The following is a 23838-nucleotide window of genomic DNA, read 5'->3' as shown; positions in this document are numbered from 1 at the left end:
ATGTACTGATGACGACAGCAACGTGACGTGTAGCGCTCGGTGGATGTGAGAGGGTTTGTGAAGCGGTGCCTTTGATGCTGTCGGAAATTCGAGAACTACGACTCGATACGTATTTCTCTCCAGCCAGGTGGAAAAAAGTACACGACTATTGTACTCAAGTAAAGTTACTTCGGTTAAAATTTACTCAAGTGAAAGTATTAGTAGTACAAAGATAATCTAAAATGTACTCTAATCTAAAGTTCACTCTAAGCTTCCGAGGATCTTTACGGTAAAATACAATATTTCCTTATGGGAAAAAACTAGAGAATAGGTCTCCAATCAGGTTGTTCCGGTAAAAACACGTTTAATAACCTGAAAGTGACAGTGTTAAATTAACTCATACGGAGTAAAACTTAACGCTTTAAAAGTGCGGACAAGAACCATACTGTATGACATTTATTTATTTATAACACTGCAATGAGGAACTGTAAGATCTAGGGATTACATTCCTTTAACGAATGCAGATGTAACACCAGAAAAGGGAAGATTGAGACACTTACTGTCCTTTTCCCTACATGTCTTTTAGTTCTTTTGTTTAACTTTGCAGATATTTTATTGTCTTATCACAGTGCTGTCTTCAGAGTTCACTAGCTCCTCCACAGTCATCAACACAACCACCAGTCAAATATTTGCAAAGCAAGCTCCACCCTACACCAAGTCCGGCTTTGTCTTCAGAAGAGGACACAAACCATTCGCTGAGTCATCAGTTTAAAACAAAAAAAGGTCTTTTTATTTGGCAAACCCTGTGTGATACAGAATACTGTAAAAGGCACTTAAATGGGAAGTCATGTAAAGCCACTGAGTACAACAGTGAAACTGCAACATATGGAAAAGGAGGAACTACAGTGTGATCATAGTGGAGTCAGCTGGAAAGTAACACAGGAAAAAGTGTGGTTTGATTGTCCAGACAATAAATATGTTTTTTTCTTATCCCAAAGTCTCCAAATTTCTGACAAGTCTATGGCATAATTGGATATTTCCGATAAAAATAAACTGTCAACTGCACTCAAGAAAGGCACTTAGACCTACAACAGAGGTAGCTGATACAGATAAATGGTTTGGCTACCTTAAACAAAATCTTTTTTAAAATATAAAAATTTAACTAGTAGGAACTGAAAGAATAAAATTAACTATCTTCAATCAGATATTGGCGATCAACTACCCAAAGAAACACACTTTTTTTCAGTGCATAAAAGCATTTTTTCAGTGGTTGATTATTAAAAAGAAAAATGACTTTGCATTACAGTAGTAAAAGGGAATACATTCAATGCACCCTGATTAAATATTTTTTGTGGTCAAATTACAAAACATTCCTAAGTGCATCAATCCTGCACTGTTTTACATGAACCTGAAAGTAATGGCAATGTGTTTATATGCACTGAACAGTAACAGATTCAAAATTAACTATCCAACTTAGCAATTTAAAGCAGATTTCCCTGCAACAAAATAAATGGTATTAAAATGCTCACTTAACCAAAAAAGGGCACTGAAATAACCTGTTGGCACATTCCTACTTTCTCTTATCAGGAACACTTCCAAACATAAAATATCACTTTAAAGCTGCTGTGTGTAAGCAACATGGCAAACTCCCATCAAACTATCTCCAAAAATGAAATGGACTCATTAAAAACATAAAACCATCAGTGCACCCAAAACAAGCTCTGCAGGAAGAAATGTGGAGTGCAGTGAACAGTTCAAGATGTATATAGAACCGTTGGTATGCATCTTTCCTTAAAACTTCCCTGTTGGATTCATGTGTTTGAATCTTAGTCCATCAATAAGCTGGAGGTTGGTACTCCCCTGGCTGATCCTGGCCGTGGGAGAAAGGCGACTGCTGGTAGCCTGGAGGGCCGCTGCTGCTGGGATATGACGCAGGAGGGAATTGGTCATTTGCAGGGTCTCTGTACTCCTGGCCAAAGTCACTGACGCCTTGGCGATACCGTCCGTAAGCAAAGTAGGAAAGAAGAGCCTGTGGAGTCAACCAGTAAGTGGAGCTTTTAGATGGCACACTAGGGAAAGTGCAGTGTTATCATATGATTTTGTTAGTCAAATTCACAAAGTAGTGAGAGTCTCACCCAGGTGATAATTGAGAAGAAGGAGAAGGCAATGACAGCCCGTGCAGCATCACCGGTGACAGAAGAGCTACTGGTTTTGGACCACTGGTTGGCCAGAACGCAGAAGCAGATGAACCACAGGAATGTCCAGGCAGCTGTTTGAAATGTCACAATTGGAAGCAGTAAAATAAATAATCAAGACAAAGTATGCAACTATGCCGCAGTTCCTGTTTTTGGGCACACTTCCTTAATCCAAGCTTGAACAACGACAAGTCAAATCCAGATCTTACCTGAGAAGACTAAATCTGCAGTAACAATGTATTTTCTCTCTTTGGCATTGCTGATTTGTGGGAAGTAGGCATCCAGTATGAGGAAGACCACACAAGCCAAGAAGGCCAAGACTCCAATTCCCACCCCATAGCTGCAGGCACTGTCATTTTCATTAAACATGCACTTGACGTCTTGCTTGGTCACTGGGTTAACATAGCCCTCTGCAGTGATGGTTGCAAAGACCACTATGGCAAATAACTGCAAAGAAGGGACACAAAGGGTTAATGGCAATTGGGAGGGTGTGAAAAATGCATGCTTTAAGTCGAGTGTCGTGTGGGACCACATGATTCTGATCACATGATTCACATCACAAGAATGTTTTCACCATAAAAAGACAAATTATATAATGGCATAACAGAACATCTGCTAATTTAAAAGTGAGGCTGGACAAAAATGTTGAATCCCTGATCTATCAAAAAAGCTACTTCTTCTGTTCCTGATCCACAAAACTAGAAAGCAGTGACATAACTAATCAGCTGATTAGGTATGTGATAAATGTCTGGTCTTACTATCTATTCAGTTACAGCGCTGCCTCTCTAAGGTGTGCCCTATTTTGAACTTAATGTTTTCTATAAGGGTGGTTGATTGCATCAAACCAGACCTATTTAGCATGCAACCCTGCCTCATCAGAAACTATTTCATTTACTTACTTCCATTTTTAAGATATGATAAATGCTGAAATCAGCTGCTAGTTACATTGTACACACATATTTCACTTATCTGGCGTCTCTGCTTTGGTTTCCAATTGCCTTCAGATATGACAAAAATCTTAAGGAGTACATTATGGACACTTTTAACTGCCTCAGGACCCCACACATATTCAAAGATCCTCAGGTGTCCACAAAAGTGACAAACATTTTATAATGGAGCTTAAAATGTGTGATGGCCTATCAGAATAGACAAGGGTAGCAGACACCAGTCGTCTTTGAGGAGTGCAGAAAAAGTAGGGCACGCTTAAGCATACTTTCGTGCAATGTTTAACATTATAAAGCTGCAAATTAAGTTCAAACCGGTGCCGTAAAAAATATGAAGAAGTTAATAAACTTCTAAAACTAAAGTAAATCTGTGTAAAACAGAGGTATTCTTTGTTGAGCTTTCAGGCAACCGTGGCTAACAAACGTATCAAAGAAGTTGGAAAACTAGCAGGTACTGTGACACAGCACGGGGTATGCTAACAAACGTTAGCTCAGAAAATAACATTAAAGTCCAGTTGTTGGTGCATTTATGTCTAATTGTAATGACACACACAGTTCGAGATCACTGTTCACTGTCAATAAAGCTTAAAACCTGCATCACTCACTTATCTGTGTAGACCCTGGCAGCCCACATCTGTTAACATAAACCTTGTGATGTGACAGCTGCTAGCTTTGAGGCTAACCAACGTTTCCGTGTGCTCACTCACCCAGCTCAGGCAGCGCAAAATGGTCTGTGGCTGCTTGATAAAACTCTCTAAATCAAAGGCACCGCCAGCCAATGAGGCCCCGTAGGCACTGCTCTGCATTTTCCACCAAAAAGTGAGAACAGTTGAAAAAAACTGCTACGAGACGGTCCTCTCGTCAAAGTTAGGACAGTTTCGTTTTGTGACAGAGCTTCCTGAAAACTTTTCAAAGACCGCCCCTGCTCTGAAGCGTCCACGCGCTCCCAGACCTGCGAGAGCACAGATCAGTAAATACAGGTGCGTTTAAGGGGATGTCGGAATTGGAAAAGTGAGTCGCTGACATGGAAATCTCGCACGACGACTTCTTCAAGTCGGGACAACAGCTGATAACGTCGAAGAGCTTCTTTGAACCGGATTTGTCAAATTTGCAGAACTGATGCACCAAGCTGTCGTTGATTTAACTGTCGAAAGATTTTAATCCATTCTAGAGTAGCAAATATTTTCGCTCCAAATAAATAGTTTTCGCCAAAAAGGGCTGTAAAAGATAGTTACTACCAATTTAGAACCAATTATTGTAGTTTTAAAATGTAAAATCAAATACACATTTAGTTTCCTAACGCATGGGTCGAAAGGCCGACGTTCACAAATGAAAACTCCGAGCATTCAAAGGAGCACGTGAACGCAAGGAAAAGTACCTACAAGACAGCGAGGGTGGTTTACCAGGAAGGAGCAAGCAAAAATGATCTAGATGCAAAAGAGGATATTGGCCTTAAGAACACATTTTTACTCCTATTTACCATTTTCCACAAATCTAGCAATATTAGTTGGTTATTATTTTAATTAATAAACTAATAAATTAATAACTGCCGAACAACTAAAATATGCCTGTCAGAGGTTAGCCCCTCTTTTGGCAATCTGCTTTATTGGTTTCATGATTCACGGATTATTACCTGACTCAATATTGTCTGTACTATTGGTTCCAGTTGTTAAAGATGAGGCTGGTAAGCTGTGCAGTGTAAATAACTACAGGCCTATTGCCTTAGCCAGCATCCTGTCTAAAGTTTTGGAGAAAATCTTGTTGGAGAGGCTACATGACTTTATTAAGCATCAAATAGTTTATGAGTTAATCCCCAACTACATTTTCCAGTTGGCTTATTTTTTGAATATTTTCTGATTAAGTCTTCCTCGACATGTCATTAAAACTGCAGGGTAACTATAGGATCAAATTAGGACCAACTTAATTTGTAGCTAACCAAAGTTTAACCACTTTGGGCCTCATTCACATGTTCAAACGATTTTTCTTAAACATGTTCTTAAGAAAATCTCCAAGTGAAACCTGCGTGGGATTAACGACACATTTTTAAAGTGCTAAATTGTTCACACCTGTGTTCTTAATTTGCCAAAAGAAAACTCTGGTGAATGTCAGAATATTGTCAAAGCGTTTTAAGAACAAATTTCCTCTTTAGAACTGTTACTAAATGAGATGATTTGTTTCTGAAATAAATTTCCATATTTTTATTCTTCCTATCTTTGGCCACTAGATGTCAGTAATTAATCATCGGTATGAAAAGAGATGACAAATCCCACTTTTTACAATGTAAGATTTTCTCTTTCTTTCATTTTACAACCAAATTTGTCTGGCATATGTCTCCCGGATTAATAAATTAGGATGGTTGCAATTTATTTATCCTATTTGATTTAATTAACCAGTTTTCAAGCAGTGTTTTTACTAGTGAAGCAGGTTTGACACTGGTTAATTCTAGACTGTATACATCTATGGTTAATTCACGCACTGTTGTAATGCCTCGTGTGGCCACAAGGAGGAGATACACACTCATACATCTGAGCTCACACAAGCAAACTATCTCCTTTAAGTGCCTTTGGGACACACATCACCAGCATTGTGATAAGTAAAAAAACAAAGAAGGAAAGGGAAAAAAAAGGACAGTGAGGTGCTTTTTATTGCCATGACCCTATGGACGCACTACAAAAATAACCCACATCAAACATCTTTACTGGACTGCGTAGGATGCAGCTTCACAAAATGCAAATAAGGCACAGCTGTGCAGAGAGAGTGAGAAAGAACGATAGAGGAAGTGTTAATGTACTTAAACTGTTAAGATCACAGTGATGCAGTACCCAATGTAACCCTCTGCTGTGAAGACTATTATGTGATGTTTCATACAGAAGCTAACGGAGAGCATCAAGAATATCAGCAGTCATGGCACACAGTGTGGGCTCTAAGGTCAACATTTCTCAAACGGACTCAGACTATGAGTAAGTCGACGTGTTTTACTTTTATTTAGGAATAGTACAGCAGCTTTACTTTTACTCTTGATGATTAAGGACATTTGCTCTCTTTGACCATATAGTGATGGATTAAGTGCTTAATTATCCTTACATTAGATCACTTACGAATAGGACTGTCTGCTAGTTTCAAGAATTAACTAGTTCCTCTGCGGATGATGCAACTCTCTTCAGAAAGCATCCATGTTCCTACTATGTGGAGAAACCTTTTCAGAATTTCCTGCATGTGAAGCTTGTATGATGTTGGCCTGATTCACCGTTTAATGCACAAACATTGAGGGTTGCATTTTACATTTTAAGTATTCAAGTTTACTAAGTTAAGGGGAGAGTGGGGTGAATTGTGCCAGTTTTTTTTCCCTCAAAATGACTTTAAAGTGAGGCCATGACAGCAGTGCCCCCAAATTAAGTATGTACATATATTTCAGGATGTGGTGCATTCCTGGGAACAATAACTTTGGATCTGAAATAATCTGTTTAAGAAATATAGCTTTCAGAAAAAAAGTGGTCTCATGGCAAAACTTGCCCCCAGAGCGAGGTAGGTTGTGCCTTTCGGGAGAATACACCAGGGTAAATTGTGCCAGTGATAATTGAAGTAAAACAGAACATTTTAATCTGATAAACTGTAAAGCAAGACAAATCAATACAAAATTACTCATTTAAGGTTTATTTAGATATCACCCTATTAAACTATTGGCATAAGTCATGTTTTCTAGTTTTTGGGAAAACAAAAAACTGAAATACTGAATATATGATATTTGTGAATCATTTCAGGCAAAAAAGGCTCTGGCAATAGATAACATATAAGAATGAAATGTCTTAAGCCAATTTCTGAACATCCCATTGTGACTTAGGCCACTTAAAAACTTAGCGGGTCTGGATTTGTGGATATTTGGGTCTGGCTGTGTGGGTTAAGTTGTGCCACTGGCACAGGCCCTTTGGCACAAATCACCCCAGCCCCACCATTTTGAAAAACTAGCATGATCCAGCAGTTTAGCGCTAACAACATGCTGACTATATAGATTCATTGTGTAGCCTACTAAAGCACTGAAACATGTGTGAAATGTTTTCAAACTTATCTATAATTGTTCAGACACAACAATAAAAAAAACCCTGATCATAGAAGTTTTACTTTGAAAGGCAAAAAACAGTTTTTTGAGCTAAAATGTGCTTGCCTCTCATGCCACGTGTCTCTTTTCTTTGCATGATGAGTAAAATGGATGGCTCTTCAAAAATATGTGGTCACATGACCAATTTCTTCCATGGTTTTCTAGAAACAAAGGGTGGCACTACTTCACCCCCTGGCACAAATCTCCCCACTCTCCCTACTTCCTTTACTGTGTCTGCTGCTGTAGTTAGGGTGCTCAAAGCAATGCCTTTGGGGACTCTGGATAATTATTTCTTCTGGTGGATTACTCTCCATCAGGAACTTGGGAGAAGATGAACCAAGTCAGGATTCAACAACCAGCACCCAGAGGTGTCCTGAAACCATACAGATGGACGATTTCAGGGAATGCACAGGTGCACTTTCTTTCCACTTTACTTCAATGTATAGATTTAAGTAAAGAGTTTATTCATGCAGCACCGTCCATACACAAACTGTTTTAAAGAGTTTACAGAGTTTAAACAAACTTTTTAGACCATTTAAAGACAGTTCATACTGAAAAAAACAAAAACATAAAAACAATGGATTTAAATAACCTTAAATTGAGTTCCAATTGTGCCTTACAGTGGTACAGTGCTCTGCAATCAGAAACTACAGTTTTACCTTTCTGATGGACACAGTTTACCATCTGGTCTTGACTAAATGAACATAAATGTTTAACAGTCCACCTTGGAGGATTGGTGTCATTCACCAATAATTCTTTAAAGTTTTATTCTTAAAACTCACTGACATGGTCTTTGAGAAGACTGATCTAATGGAGCAAAAATGTGTAATTTATTATTTATCAGCACTCAAATATGCTAATTTAAAAAAAGCACAATAACATAATTTAAATAATCTTTTACTGCATTTTCATACTTTAGTGCCCACATCATAGGCACTAAAGCAACCCTATACCATCAGAGATGCAGGCTTTCGAACTGTGTACTGATAACAAGCTGGATGATCCATCTCCTCTTTAGTCCAAAAGAAACGGCACCCATGGTTTCCAAATTTTTGATCCATCTGTCCACAGAACAGTTTTACATTTAGCCTCAGTGGAATTTAAATGAGCTTTGGTGCAAAGCTGAGTGTGACTTTTCATCTTACATGTTGCTTATGCTGTTATGGGAATAAAACATGGATTTATGAGATTTGCAAATCATTAGATTCTGTTTTTTTTAAAAGATTTTACACAGCACAGCACCCCAACTTTTTGGGAATTAGGGTTGTACTTTACAAACATGCAACATTTTCTTCTGAGTATTAAATTCCTTTCAATGTAATTTGTTTTGGGTCAAGGATTAAAGAGAATAATCTGGTCTGAGAGGTTCTTTCATGTATATTTAAGACACTTCATCAACTGCGACGAGCCACACAAGAGAGGAGTCGGCTTCCATGATGCAAACAAGCTCTCTGCAGAGGCACTGCTGGTCAGCTGCGACCCTAAAAGTTCTCTCCTCCATGCCCAGTCGCACTGCCGGTAAAATAAAAATCTCTCCCTTCTGTCCTCACTCTTGTTCACACCTGCTTCAACTAAAAGTCCTTATCCACTCAGGACCTAGCAGTGCTGCAGTTATTTCCCAGAATGCCAGAAACTCATCTCAGCTGCACAGACATCGAACCACCTTCCAAGATTCCTCTCAGCCCTCCAGAACTATCCAGGATAACTTTGTCCTCACAGACATGGAGGAAATATGTGCTGAAGGTGAGAAGTAGAATGCTAAGCTTCTAATATATTTAACTGGAATGATTCCTTGCATTGAAAATATTCTAACTTTTTGTGTTTGCAGAAAACAGGATGGAGGAGGTGGCGTCTAACCTTAGAGACCTTTCAGTTAATGACCGGATTCGCAAGCTGCGAGCTATGCCACTTAGCCTGACAGATAAGATGGAAGTCAGGTATATATGCTGAAACCACTAACGACTTGTAAAATAAAAACATTTTGAATAACATCTTCAAATATCTTGTCTTAGGCGTCTTGCTTTCCATGACATTGCTGAAAGTTCACTCTTAAGCAGAAATATTCCATGCTACAGTCGTCTGCGTGTGTACGTTTCCAGGGTTAGTACACACTCTATGCTGCATGATCAACCCAATAATGTTTGTATTGATCTAACTCTGATGCTGTTTCCTTTTCAGACTTGGCGCAGCTGCTGGTTCAGCTGCCTCCCTGTCCTCGCTTCCCTTCAGTTGTGGCATTCACCCATGAAGAAGCTGAGTGGACGTTTTGGAACCGGAGTCCTCTCCTACTTCTTGTTTCTACGTACCCTTCTGCTCTTCAACCTCCTCCTCTTCATCATCAATGGCCTGTTCCTGGTCTTCCCTCAAGCAGTCAACCCTCCCTCTCCTTCTTCTCTTTATGACTCCCATGTCAGCACTTTCACTGGTCTCGAGCTTCTTGCAGGAACGGTAAGATAGCCATACATTACATTAGAGAAGCAAGTACAATACTAATGTGAGCTGACAAATAACACAGTATTGTTGCAATAAACAGTCATGTGCGTAAGTTTTAGTCATGTAGGGTACTAAAGATTCATGGAGCCCTATGCCACAACCCAGGCCTGGAGAGAGGGGGAGGGCAGCCGGAGTCAAGCTCAACACATGTCGACACACACGTCTGTTGCTCTGCAGCCAAGGCCGAAATCAATGGCACTTCTTTTGTTCGTACCTTTCACCCCTTGTAATACCTAGAAACCTCTGGCATTTTATGTGCCCCTGGAACATCCACAGCACAACAAGGAGGGCATGGCACCCCTACTACCCACCTGAACAGTACCCTAGGCCATGCTTACTTGCTAAATCCACCCTGCACACCACCCTAGAGGGTAGAATAATATAGTGAGCCAGCAAATAACACAATATTGTTGCAATATCCATCCCTTACATCACCCTAAAGATGCAGAAGTTATTTTTTCAACAGATTATTTTCCCATGCCCCTGGTAATATGCAAGGACACCCAGAGAGCACATACAGCAGGTATATATTAAGTGAAAATATAGGTTTTTTAAAAGAATTAAAGTCTCAAATGCAAGACAAAAAGTCTTATTTTTTTATGCTGTTTCAGTTGTTTATATTCATTAGAAGGGTTTTAGCTTTGTTTTTCTGCCTTTGGAGAAAGAGAGAGAGAGAGATTCATTTTGATTTTACTTTAGGCTTCTTAAGTAAAAAATCAGAGCTTACACTGTCAGCTACAAAATCAGCATCTTTTTCTTAGTGTCTAATCTCAAAATGCTTCAAGGAAGCTACAGTAAGTAGTACTATATGCATTTTCTTTCTGTTTTGTAACATTTTTATCTTAGAACAAAATTTATAAAAGTGTGGTGCTAAAGGAATGGGTTAGGAATTGAAGACGTGATAGGGTCTTAAATCATATATAAAGGGTCTTGCTCAGTTTGTGAGGACGGCCTGATTCAGGCAGATTTACACATGTGCCATATTCCTTCCATTTCTTGGTGATGGATTTAACTAATGTTCAGTGCCTTGGAGATTTTTGTGTATCCATCCCCTGACTTTTACTTTTCAATAACATTTTCTCTGAGTTGCTTGGAGTGTTCTTTTGTTTTTATGGTGTAATGGTAGCCAGGAATACTGACTAACCAGTGACTGGACCTTCCAGACAGTGGTGTCCTTATACTACAATCACTTGAGACACATTCACTGCACCCAGGTGATCCTCATTTCGTTAATTGTGAGACTATTAGCACCATTTGGTTGGACCTCTGTTGAATACAGTCAGCCACTTTAAAGGGGTTAAATATTTATGCAGTCACTTAGGCTGCATTCACTCTGCAGTTAAAAGATCAGAATTGAGCATCAAGGCCTGCAGTGTGAACGTAGCCTTATTTTTACCTTACATGTTTTTCTTTAAATTAATTTGTAGAAATCTGTTTTCATTTTCACATTAAAGAGGTTTTTTTGTTGTTGTATTTTTCCTTCTAAAAGCAAAATTATTTTGACCTTGATTGATTTAAAATCAACAAAAGGTAAAACATTCAAGATGGTGAATGCTTTTATGGGAACTGTGAATTATTTTTGGCTTAAAGTTATGGATAAATTTGCTTCACTGGCAGCATAGGTGATTTTTTGACAGGTGAGCACATTGTAGCTGTTTGGCAGGAGGCTTAAGGTCCTCTTCAACCCTACCTTTTTGTGTGTAAGCAAGGAAAGGTTATGTGGAGATTGCATTTTCATGGCATTTCCAGTCTCTGGAATTTCCATGAGAAAAGCTTGACATTTTGCTCCTGCAATAGCACAATGCTATGTCTTTTGTGTGTGTTTTTTTTTGTCTTCCATTGCATAGATGTTTATCTTAATGGCACTTTCTTGAACCAGATCTTCACCTTTTGTCCCTGGCAGGGTTTCCTCACTCAGAGTTTGATGTTTTATGGTTACTACACCAACACCTTTATGCACACCTGTCAAGTTGTTGATCCAAGCAGCCGCTCCCCTGCTGAATCTCCTAACCTGCCAGTCTGTGATACAGATGAACCTCAGATAGTGCTGTACAGCATCCCTGCTGCCTACTTCTTCACCATCCCCATCGCCTTCTTCATCATCTGCATCATCCTAGTGTACAGGTTGGACAATAAGTGGATAACTTCTGTGTTAATTTAATCTGACAACATCTTTGCTGCATAGTTACCTCCAACAAGGAGGTTATGTGATTGGCAGCGTTTGTTTGTTTGTTAGCAACATAACTCAAAAAGTTATGGATGGATTTTGATGAAATTTTCAGGAAATGTCCCAAATGGCATAAAGAAGAACTAATTGGATTTTGGGAGTGATCCGGGTCACCGTCTGGATCCAGGAATTTTTTAAAGGATTCTGTACTATTGGGAGATAGGGCTAATGGCAGAGGTCTGCACTCTCCGAGTGCTTTTCTAGTTTTATCATGTGACTCTCTCCTGCAGTGTGTCAAAGTCCTTCAGTAGGAGTTTTCAAGTCCTCAAGTCCAGTGGCAATCTGGCTGTGAAAGTTTTCTGCTCCTGGGACTTTAAAGTCAGCAAGAAGACGTCTGTGGGACTGCAGTCTGAGAAAATCAGCACTGAGCTCAAAGTATGCCATCATTTGAATATTCTTACCCTCCTATTGAAGCATGGATATGTTTTTTAATGACTGTCAAATTATTCTCTAGTTTTTTCCCAATGGCGAGATCAGCTTGATCATTTTCAATGTGATCAAACTGACTGTACAGTTCATTATAAGTGCTAGACATCTGCTTCTTCACACTATTGAAGTGCTATTTTAGTTTGTGCTCGGCTAGTTCACACTCACAGGAAGCCGTAGAAGATGCATTTAACACCCTATGTGACTCTTCACAGTATGACCTCAAACACAAAAATAAGCTACAGAAGGCATTTTTTTGTGTGACAATAGAAAATCTGCTTTAAAATTAAATCAATGGCCAGTGATCAAATGTTTAACACTATAAGCCTTTTAATGTAGCTCAACCATCAAACTTTCCCCCCCAGGAGCTGTTGTCTGAAATGATCAGTGGAGAAGATGAGAAGAGCTGCACGCAGCGACTTTGCGGCTTCATAGTGCATCTGTTAGTGTGGACATCATCTCTGGTCAGCATTTTTCTGGGCACCATGGCAGTCCATTTCCTGTCAGAGGTTAGAGAAAACAACACAACACCCTTGTTCAGAGCAGCTATAGTCATTTTCTCAAGAATGTACTGCAGCAGTAACTGATAACAAAGGATCTCACAGCAGTAACTTCTCCTTTTTGTTTCCTGGCAGATGTTTCACATGGTTGATTTTAATTTTATGCTTGACATTCATACAGATCATTTCATAAAAAAGTTTTAAATCTATGAGTTACCACCAGTCTTTTAGGTATCGCTTTTAAGAGATTGGGCGACTTCACCTGACAAAGTATTTTTCCTTCACAGAGCGGCATAAAGCAGAGGAATTTTAAAGAGACTGAGCTGCTGCTCCTGTCTGCAGTGGTGTCTGGTGTTAACCTCTTGCTCCCTGGCTTCTTCAACTTGTGTGCATGGATAGAGAAGCATGACTCACCTGGTGTACGAGTCTATGTCTCCATCTTCAGGTGAGAAGGAGAATTATGTTTGTTGTTTTGTTTGTTTTATTTATTATTATTTCATTGTGCCATACACCAAAAGAGGTGCCCAGCCCTCACGGGCTTACAAGACACTGAAATACAAAACAAATAAGAGCAATCAAGCAAAGATGAGAGCAACTCATCACAGTACATATCAGACAGGAACAAATCAAGTGTTAACAAAATGTTGCTTATTAGCAATTACACTTTACACTTGTTATTAGACAGCAGCTTTAGTCAAATATAAAGTGTCCTCTTATGCTGTTGAAAAGCATTCAGCACAAATTGTGCAAGTTGAAACACTTTGTGAGTAAACAAAAATTTGAGTCTTTCTTCATCAGACATAGAAAACAAATCAGGACACTCTGCAGACATTTTATAGAAAAGCTGACATCTTAGATTGTGATATAGAGGACAATAGAATAAAAAGGGCATTTCATTTTCAACTTCACCCAAATCACACAACACACACGTTCGCTCTTCCTCAGATACAGCATGGAAGCGACCTGTTTCCAGAGCAAGAGGAAGGATGCCACATCTGAGCTGACAGACAGATCTCTGAGCCCTAGTTAGGTTTAGAGTAACATAGAGCTCTGGACTGTAAACTCTTTTAACCAGATTATAAGTTCTTAATTTAGGTTTACATACAACTTCCTCAGCCCAATTTTGTTTATACTTCTCAGAAAGTATTGATTTGATTTGGTTGACATGACACCTCAATTTATTCCTCTATATATATTGGAGACCAGCCTTATCAAATATTTTTGCTACTTCTCTTGCCCAGGTGTAACTATTGGACTCTGTATTTATCTTTAAAAAGCCTCCATGAGGCTGCAGGTCATTGTCTTGCTGGAAATTAATCTTCTCCTGAATCACAGTTCTCTTGTAGACTGAATAAAATTTTACTCACTACCTTTACAAGCCTTCCAAAGCCAGGTGCTCTGAGGCATCCCCACAGCATGATGCTGCCTCCACCATGCTTCACAGTGGGGATGGTGTGTTTGTGGTGATGTGCAGTGTTTGGTGTCTTGTCTGATGACCTATAAGCAACATTTTGTTCTCATCAGACAGAAGAACTTTCATCCACTTGACCATGGACTCTCACAGATGTGTTTTGGCAAACTCTAGTTAAGATTTAATGAGTTTCCTTCAACAGTGGCTTTCTCTTTGCCATTCTCCCATAAAGCTTTGACTGCTGAAGAACCCGGGGAACAGTTGTTGTATGCAGAGTCTCTCATCTCAGCTACTGAAGCTTATAACTCCTAGAGTAGTCACAGATGTCTTGGTGGCCTCTCTCACTAGTCTCCTTCTTGTACGGTCACTTAAATTGTAAGGACAGCCTGATCTAGGCAGATTTACACATGTGCCATATTTCTTCCATTTCTTGTTGATGGATTTAACTGAACTCTGGGGGATGTTCAGTGCCTTGGATTTTTTTAGTATCCATCCCCTGACTTATACTTTTTAATAACCTTTTTTTTTTAAGTTGCTTGGAGTGTTCTTTTGTTTTTATAGTGTAATGGCAGCCAAGGATACTGATTCACCAGTGACAGGGCCTTCCAGACACAGGTGTCTTTATACTACAGTTATTTGAGACTGCACACAGGTGATCCCCATTTCACTAACTGTAAGACTAGTAGCATCAATTGGCTGGATCCCTGTTGAATTAGGTCAGTCACTCTAAGGTGTGTGAATATTTCTGCAGTCACTTATTATACCGTACATGTTTTTGTACTAGTATAGCTGACATTACTTGGTAGAAATCTGTTTCTCTTTGACATTAAATAGTTTATTTTTATTAAATTTCAAATTGTTCTGGGGATTGTAATACACTGGGTTGATCCCTGAAAATGACACCACTTGCTTTCTGCTAACCAAACCACACATTTAACTCACTGATAAAATGTAAAAAGTCCTTCCGATTGTTACAGACCACGGCGGAACAGATTCATATGCCTGCCCACAGAAACGGCCGGGCCACTCACATGCCAAATGAATATGCCATCCCCTGATGTCATTTAATAATGTCAACACATGCATAGTGATTTGTAGCATTAGTACTAGAATCCTGGTTGACATGCACCTCCTGGGTCTGGCTCTAATCAGCATCAGAGCAGACAGAAAAAAGGTTGCAGGCCTTAGCATCGTTACGCACACTGGCATTTTTGTCCTAATCCAATGGGTCCGTTAATATTACAAAAATAAATGTTCATTTCATATCAAGAACAGGTTTACACTTTGAACCAGGCAACGATAAATCAAATATGTGTTTTAATTGGTAAATAATGACTATGTCCCGCGGATGGATGGATGACTATGTTGGTTTAAACTAAAAGCTCATTACAGCTTAATTGAAGGGTGGACCATGTCTTTGTAAACCTTAATGGGCCCCTCCATCACTCTGGGCCCCAGAAAGCTTTACCTTCAATTTAATGTTGCATAGGCTGACATTGTGGAATCATAAAAGACCAAAACATCTGTAGTCAGATCCAGCCATTTTAAAGGGTTTATACAGTATTGTCAGGCAAGGTCTTCATAGCTAGAGTTGTAAAACAGAAGGCATAATTACTTCCCCAAACACCTCTTTTTGAATGATAAATAATTTTTAAAAGGTGATTCCAATACTTTTTCATATAAAAATCTTCTCTTTGATTTCTTTTTATCATGGCATATACGTAAGTTTACGATGGATTTAGAGGATATAATGCCCATAATGTCAAGTTTTAGTATAATTTTCAAATCAGCAATATAGAAATTGGCATCCACAAAGAATGCTGTAGAAAAGAGACTATAGATCAATAAAATGGAAAAACCAGTCAACAATAGTTGCACACAGAAATTGCATAAACGACAGAGGTAACCAACAAACAAACAAAACTGTTATAACAGAATGTTCTGTCGTTCTATATAATGTAAGATTTGAACCATAGAGGCTAGTGTTAAAGGAATAATCTCATCATGTTCTTAGGAACCTGCTGCTGAAGGTCAGTATTGTTGCCGTGCTTTGTTTCCGTTGGCTGGGCAGAATTGCGGTAGAACCAGAAAGTCTTGGTTTACAGGTAAGAAGCCTTCTCATGTTTGAGCTTCTTGTAATTATAGCTGTGGGGCAACAATGAACTGTGCAATCTGTTAAAAATTTGCCCTTTGGATACAGTAAATGATTTCACATTTGGTTGTGAATTCCAGTCCTAAAAATGTCACCTAACCTTATTTTTGGGGATGTTCCTGTTGTCAACAGTGTTGGGAGGACTTTGTGGGCCAGGAGCTGTATCGCCTGCTCCTCATGGACTTTGTCTTCACTGTGCTTCAAACATTTTTGGGAGAATTTCTGTGGAGGCTAGTGGAGACTTTACACACAAATAATGCAGCTTTTAAGAGCAAGAAATGTATGTTAATCCAGAGTTATCTTCTCTCCGTAGGCTCTTCTCTAAGTGGGTGCTGGAAAGGAACAGGAAGCCGGTGTTTGACATTGCTCGTAATGTGCTCGAGCTCATATACGGTCAAAGTCTCACTTGGTAGTTTCACGTTGTGCTTTAAAAAATCTGATTTGGTTTTAAAAAAGTGGACTAAAATAAGTGTTTCCTCCCAGGCTTGGTGTTCTGTTCGCTCCACTCCTCCCAGCAGTCCAGATCATAAAACTGTTTGTTCTGTTTTACATGAAGAAGGTTGGTGCATCAGCAGGTGTCGTTTCAACATCCCAAATTGGGTCTGCTCAGATTTCATGATAACTTCAACATTCTTTCTCCTCCTAGAGCAGTCTTCTCCTCAACTGCCAGGCCTCCAGAAAGCCCTGGAGGGCCAGCCAGATGACAACTCTGTTCATCTTTCTTTTGTGCTTCCCCTCATTTCTCGGAGCTGCCGCGTCTGTCACTTATGCAATTTGGACGTGAGTGCAACAAACAATGTCCTCCTCTCTCTCAATGACTATGATGCTAACACAACGTTTTGACACTGAGAGGCATCTACAAATTCCTCGACTTCAGACTCACATATCTTTCTAAAAACACACTTTGAACACAGTGACAGGCTGGGATTGTGTTCAAGCATACTCACCATAAACCCAGTGTGTTAATTTAAATTAATATATGACTGTAATGTGACATTTCACTTGTAGTCTGAGTGTGCTCTCATACAATGGTAAAGAAAACATTCCTCTTACTTTTTCTTTGTAAGTGCAAGGTTTTTCTTTCTAAATTAAATATGTCAATGTTTGATTTAACAGACATTTGTCAGCATTCCCTCTGATGGAAAGTTATTTATTTGATAGTGTCCATTATTATAGGGTGGTAGGGCAGTGATTCTGCACAGCTGAACATTTTCATACTAAAAAGTAGTCCTGTACTTTTCTTCTAATAATTAACATGTTTGAAAAAATGCTACCAAAGTACATTTTTAGATACCATGCTGGTAGATGGATATGATGAAGTGCCCTTTAAGGTGCTCTCTAAACGGATAAAATTCAACTATGTGCCGTCAAAGTAGACAATATTTGACAGTGTACTGACTTAAGTGCCCTCTAAATTGACATTATTTGTTAAAGTGCTCTCTAAATTGCCAGATATTGACAATTTAAAGGGACAGATATTGTCAAAGTGGCCTCTGAATTGACATTATTTGGTAAAGTGCCCTCTCTAGCAGCTATAGTTGACAATATCTAACAAACTTCTCTCTCTCTCTAGTGCAGTGGTTTTCACTGCATTAGGTGGATTAGGTGTGCTTTGGGAAATTGTAAAACTACATGTCAATACAACAACTATACGACTAGAGATTAGGAATGCACTATATAATTTGCATAATATCAGTAATGGCAGATATTTGCTTAAAAATTTAATTATCAATAAAAGCAGGTAGGAAAATTTGCACTGATATTTACAAGATGTTGGTTGTAAATGCTGGCCTACATTGGCTGTAAATATCAGCCTGTATTTCATTAAAATGTTGGCATATATCTGCTCTAAAAAGCATCCTTTATCAGCTGTAAATATAGTCCTATTTAAACTGTAATTATCAGCCTGAAAGGGCTGTAAATATCAGCCCATATTGACTGACAAAATTGGCCTATATCAGCCTATACTTGTGTAAATATTGGCTTATATCAGCTATAAAAAACAGTCATACTGGCCACAAATATGGGCCTATGTCTGCTGTAATATTGTTTTTTTATGTCCAAATAAGTTTGCAGAGTTGGTCAGAATTTAAGTTTTACATCTGAAATATATGTTTTAATATTGATACTGGCTAAAATGAATTTGTAATAAACTGGCAAACTGGATACAGACAAAAATCCAATATTGTGCATCCCTACTAAAGATTAAGTGACATGTTGAAGTGACTGTTTTGCACAGATATGAATATGGTGTGCCTTGAGATTCTGGCTTGATCTTAGGTTAACCTTGCACAAAAAAAGTTTGAAAACCGCTGCTCTAGTGCCCTCTTAATTGACAATATTTGGCAAAGTGTTCTTTGATGTTTCCTCTAAATTGACAAATAAGGCAAGGTGAAGTTAAAGTTAACAGTTTTTAATGAAGTGCCCTTGAAAAATCACTAAAGTTTTCACGTTGCCGAATATTGCCCACTTCAGTTGACAAAATTTGGTAAATTGCACTCGTTAGTGTGCTCCTAGTATACAAAATTTGACACTGTGCCCTCTTTAGTGCTCTTTAAGGGGACAAGATGTGAATAAGTTTTCCCTGTACAGACTATGTTGTGCGTCGTCCTCAGGACTAAACCCTCGTCAGCATGCGGCCCTTTCAGGAATCTCACCACCATGTTTGAGTCGGGGCACCGGTGGGCTCAGGAGCTGAAAGACTCCCACCCCATCCTGTCGTGGCTCAGCTGGGCCTACAACACTCTGCTGGAGAACCCGCTGGTCTTATTCCTTGCTACAGGAGTATTTCTGTAAGCAGAGACATGGTTTTAACAATGTTTAAAGAAACCTTTGAATTATCCATTTAAGTTCATTCTGTATCTTTTATTTTCTAAGAATTGTGTTAAGTGTGTACTTGAAAACTATCTGTTGTGCTTTCTCCTTTTCCAGAATGGTGATTTACTTTCAAGCTCAAGTTGTTGACGGGCAGAAGAAAATCATCAGACAGTTAGAAAAGCAAATTGCAAATGTAAGTAATGCTAAAACTTTTTCACTAATATTTTGAGCTTTACATAAACTTGGTCTTAAAATATTGGCTGAAATGTTTTAAAAAATTGTCTGCCAAAAATGAAGGGGTGTCCCCTTTTATGGGCACCCTTGAATGGGTGGATGATGTTTACGGCTGCAAAGAAGTAAACTCACCGACCACTTTATTAGGTATACCTGTTCAGCTGCTCATTAACACAAATATCTAATCAGCCAATCGCATGGAAGCAACCAATGTAGACTTGTAGACATGATCAACACGATATGGTGACATTAAAACCGAGCATCAGAATGGGGAAGAAAGTTGATTGAAGTCAGTAGTTCCCAACTGTTCTTCTTTGTGCCACTCCAAGACCAACCTGCAAAAAAACAAGATTCATTGCGATCAAAAACTAATATCAATTTTAATTATTTTTTAATCATTTATTTCCCTACGAAAAGCCCTAAACACAAATGCTCCTACCAAAGACACTATTTGTAAGTATTTGTTTTGATATGTGCTATTTTAACCGTCTCAGAGCAGACCCGTCCCGCCCCCTCTGAAATCTCCGGTGCCCCCCTGATGGGGTCCTGGACCCTACGTTGGAAGCCAAGTATTTAAGTGACTTTGAATGAGCCATGGTTGTCTGTACCAAACGGTCTGGTCTGCTGCTGATCTACTGGAATTATCACACTTAACAATCTCGAGTACTTAAAGAAATAGGTGAGAAAAAGACAAAATATCTGGCCAGTTCTCAAAGTCACTTAAATTAATGGGTTTCAAAGTGGAGGTTGGGACCCCCTTGGGGGGTCTTGACACTGAGAGGAGGGTCCTAAGACACCTTCCAAAAACATTTTTTAAAACATATTTTCTTATGGTATATTTCTCCCATTATTGTAAAATGTATAATCTGCATCTAGCATTTCATACAATAGATCTCATCAGTGTGGCTCTGGAAGTAAAATTCATTCATTTTCTCTATTAGGGATTTGATTTTCAGGCAAGTTGTCAAATAAGTTTCCATCTTAGACTTCCCATCAGTCAATCAAACTATTTATATAGCACTTCTCATACATAGCAGCATAGATCGAAGTGCTTTAAAACAAATATATAAAAGGACATTAAAGAAAATATGACCCTACCCCATCCCACCCAACCCTCTATAACCCCCACTCCACAATCCATACACAATGTTGGCAAAACTCCCCAAAACATCATAAATATAAGACACCAAAAGAACAGGAATTTAATACTAAGTTAGTTAGTACAAGTACAAAGTGAGGAAACGCCATCTTAAAGGTTTACATCGAGAAAACACTTGAAGTTAGGTTAAAATGTAGAATAAAATATCAAATGAAATGAAAATAAATTTAAATTAAATATATTTGAATGAAAACGTGCTCAAATAAGAATAAAAAACACTAAAAGGTAACTCATTGAGCTACCTGAGCGTGAAACAATGATATATGCTCCTGAACAAGTTAAAAGTTCAAAAGATAACAACCTCTTTTCAAGAAAAAACAGTTTATCCATGATCCCAGCCAAAAATATTACAGTACCCCCAATCCTAGGGTGTCACAGGATGGCGAGTGTTCGATATGGAAATGTCTGTTGATGACATCAGTAAATGCTCCCGTAGTATGAAGAAGCATATACATAAAAATGATATATAACAACATTATCATTTAAAATCCAAAAAGTAAAATAAAGATGCATTAAAAAAGGTACATGTATGGTTTTAAACCTTGAAAAACCATTCCTAGGAATGGATAGAATTAAATGCAATGGATTGTGGGATATGGAGTTCCTTCATCCTTGTAAATCAGTAACACCCATCCGTGTAATTCCACTTTTTCTGATGCTCTCATTCCAGAAGTAAAATTTGCCATTCAAATCCTCCATAGACATTTTGAAATATCCTTATTACATCCATTTAAATGCCTGTACCAAGCTGACCAGCTACCTGAATACTTATGACCATAAATCAATTCAATCAGTGCAAGAAACTGCATTCGAGAACAGAGAAAAAGGCAGAAGTACAAGACTGTGTACTTATTTCCTTGTGTTGCTTTCCGCCATGTGATTGGCTGATTAGATATTTGTGTTTATGAGCAGTTTAACTGGTTTACCTAATAAAGTGGTCAGCCAATGTAGGTGTAATGTGTATATCTTTTTTTCTTTGCAGGAGGGTCTGGATAAAAAGTTCCTCGTCACCAATCTGCAAAATCTTCATGAACGCAGCAGTCTAGTTTCCCCTCGTAGTTAAGGTGGGTAATATTCACACTGTTTCTCTTTGTGTTTGACGGATTATTCCTTTATTTGCAGACAGTTTTATGACCCAATTTAAAAACCTGTGAAGACAAACTATCTTCCATTGAAATGTTTTTCCTCTTTTACCCCACAGTCTGGCTGAACAGCATTTACAACATACCAGAACAACTTGCAGATATTGTCTCGTCAGTGACAGGCATCTTCACTTTGATATGTTGAGCTAAATTGGCTGAAAACCTTCAGAAATGACATTTAACGAACTTAACCAATCACTGTAAAGTATTGTTTTCATATACTGTATATTGTAGGATATTTGGTGAGTACTGAATAAGGATTAATGTAGTGTGTCTGATTTATTGTGATGTGGAAATGACTATTTATTCAAACATAGAGCTCTTAAGTTTAGTCAGGAAATGTATTTTATGTGCTGATATTTTTATGAATAATTTTTTGATGTATGATCTTGAATCTTTTGAGACAAAAATAAATCTGTGATGGACTGATGGAGCTGTCAGCTATGCTGTTTGCCATTTTGACAGATAGCAGTCATCTTCGTATTCTTTATCTGATCGTCAAAAGCTTTTAAGTATTTTCAGGTGTAGTTCATCGGAACTATTCGGTTCAATTATGTAACACCTATGGTGCTGCAGTGTTAAGTACACTTTTAACTAGGGCTGTCAGCATTAATCACAATAAATTAGGGTCCAAAATTAGTTCAATATTTTTTTAGTGACATGCTTTATTGTCCCTGTCATAATGCTTTGGTTTAGTCACTGCAACATTTCACCGCAGTCACACTGATGTAGGATAAATACACTATGGCACCTTAATGTCTCATTTCACTTAAAAAAAAAAAAAAAAAAAAAAAAACCTAGACAAGTCAAATGTAATTCACACCTTTTGTCATCAAGTATTTCACTTTTTGGGAAAATTAGTTTTTACGTTGTATAATCACAGAGGAAAAAAACAGACAACACAATGGTGAATAAACTCCTAATGATGGTTATTTGAAATAAAACCCCTTCACTGGAGTAAGACTGATCCTATAGCATATTAGACAAGTGTTAGTGAACAGCTAGCGAGACGGTGCTCACAGTTTCTTGGAAACAAAGTGTGGAAAATTAAACTGACTATTTAGACCTGTGTCCTCTATTTGATCCAAAATAAAGGCAATTTGCAAACAAAATCAGCAAAATTTTAAAATGGCCCTGCTTAATTCTTACCAGTGCATCTTAAAAAAAATTGAATATCATGTTTGTTTGTTTGTTTCTTGATGAATACGGTCTACAATTCACAAAGATCAAAAATCCACCATCTCAAAATGTTAGGATGTTGTGGAAAATTTCCAAAGGTTTCCTGGGCCTTCATTCTCTCATTCTGGTTTATTACACAACCACAACCATGAGGAAGACTGCTGACTTGACTCTCGTCTAGAGGACATTCATTGTCTCCCTCGAGAAGGAGGGTAAGCCTCAGAAGGTCACTGCTGAATGGGCTGAGCTCAGCCTTCAGAGGATTGTCAGACAAAGCAGATTCAAGAACTTGGGGGAGCTTCACAAGGACTGAGGCTGGAGTCAGAGGATCAAGAGCTCCCACACAGAAAAATCCAGGTGATGGACTACAAGTGTCGTGTATTTATTGTGGAGCCACTCCTGAATATCAGATGTCATCAGCGTCTTACCTGGGCTAAGGAGAAAAATATCTGGGCCCTTCCTTGGTTGTCCAAAGTCCTGTTTTCAGATAAATGTACATTTTGAATTTCATTTTTAACTCAAGGTCCAGAGTCTTGATGCAGATCAGAGAGACACAGAATTCTTCAGTGCTTATAGTCCAGTGTTTTCGGTTTCCATGGTCAGTGATGGTTTAGTTGTCATGTCATCTGCTGCTGTTGGTCCACGGTGCTTTATCAAGTCCAGAGTCAACGCTGTCAGCCATCTACCAGGAGATTTTATAGCATTTCATGTACTTCCATCTGCTAAGGAGTTTTATAGAGATACTGATTTCCTTTTCCGGCAGGACTTGGCACCAGACCACAGTGAAGCCAAAACTAACAAACTGGTTTGCTGACCATGGTATTACTGTGTTTGATTGGCCAGCCAACTGGCCTGACCTGAACCCCATAGAGAATCTCTGAGTA

The 23838-nt window shown here is 38.6% G+C and overlaps 2 protein-coding genes across 3 annotated transcripts; one reads left to right on the top strand and one right to left on the bottom strand.

Annotated features, from left to right (window-relative positions):
• Positions 1-746: 746 nt before the first annotated feature.
• syngr2a (synaptogyrin 2a) lies at positions 747-4050 on the bottom strand. The gene is made up of 4 exons (XM_041778619.1): positions 3826-4050; positions 2384-2621; positions 2115-2248; positions 747-2008 (listed from the first exon to the last, which is right to left on the bottom strand). Exons 1-4 carry the CDS (start codon positions 3922-3924, stop codon positions 1814-1816), a joined length of 666 nt encoding a protein of 221 aa, XP_041634553.1. The 5' UTR covers positions 3925-4050; the 3' UTR covers positions 747-1813.
• Positions 4051-5827: 1777 nt separating this feature from the next.
• LOC121503782 (transmembrane channel-like protein 6) lies at positions 5828-22204 on the top strand. Of its 2 annotated transcripts, XM_041778337.1 has the most exons (20): positions 5843-6078; positions 7532-7626; positions 8601-8732; positions 8808-8957; positions 9043-9151; positions 9227-9314; positions 9393-9662; positions 11611-11831; positions 12165-12309; positions 12726-12869; positions 13148-13305; positions 16286-16376; positions 16556-16653; positions 16737-16832; positions 16907-16982; positions 17070-17203; positions 19039-19215; positions 19355-19433; positions 21616-21697; positions 21835-22204. In XM_041778337.1, the coding sequence occupies exons 1-19, from the start codon at positions 6023-6025 to the stop codon at positions 21694-21696; spliced, it is 2400 nt and encodes a 799-aa protein (XP_041634271.1). In that variant the 5' UTR covers positions 5843-6022; the 3' UTR covers position 21697; positions 21835-22204. The 2 variants fall into 2 exon arrangements, with proteins under 2 accessions (XP_041634272.1, XP_041634271.1); XM_041778338.1 differs by lacking the exons at positions 19355-19433; positions 21616-21697; positions 21835-22204 and having other exon boundaries at positions 5828-6078; positions 17075-17203; positions 19039-19177.
• Positions 22205-23838: the final 1634 nt, after the last annotated feature.

This window comes from Cheilinus undulatus, linkage group 21, assembly GCF_018320785.1.
Source record: "Cheilinus undulatus linkage group 21, ASM1832078v1, whole genome shotgun sequence".
NCBI classification, from domain to species: Eukaryota; Metazoa; Chordata; class Actinopteri; order Labriformes; family Labridae; genus Cheilinus; species Cheilinus undulatus.
This window is presented reverse-complemented; position numbering and strand designations above follow the sequence as displayed.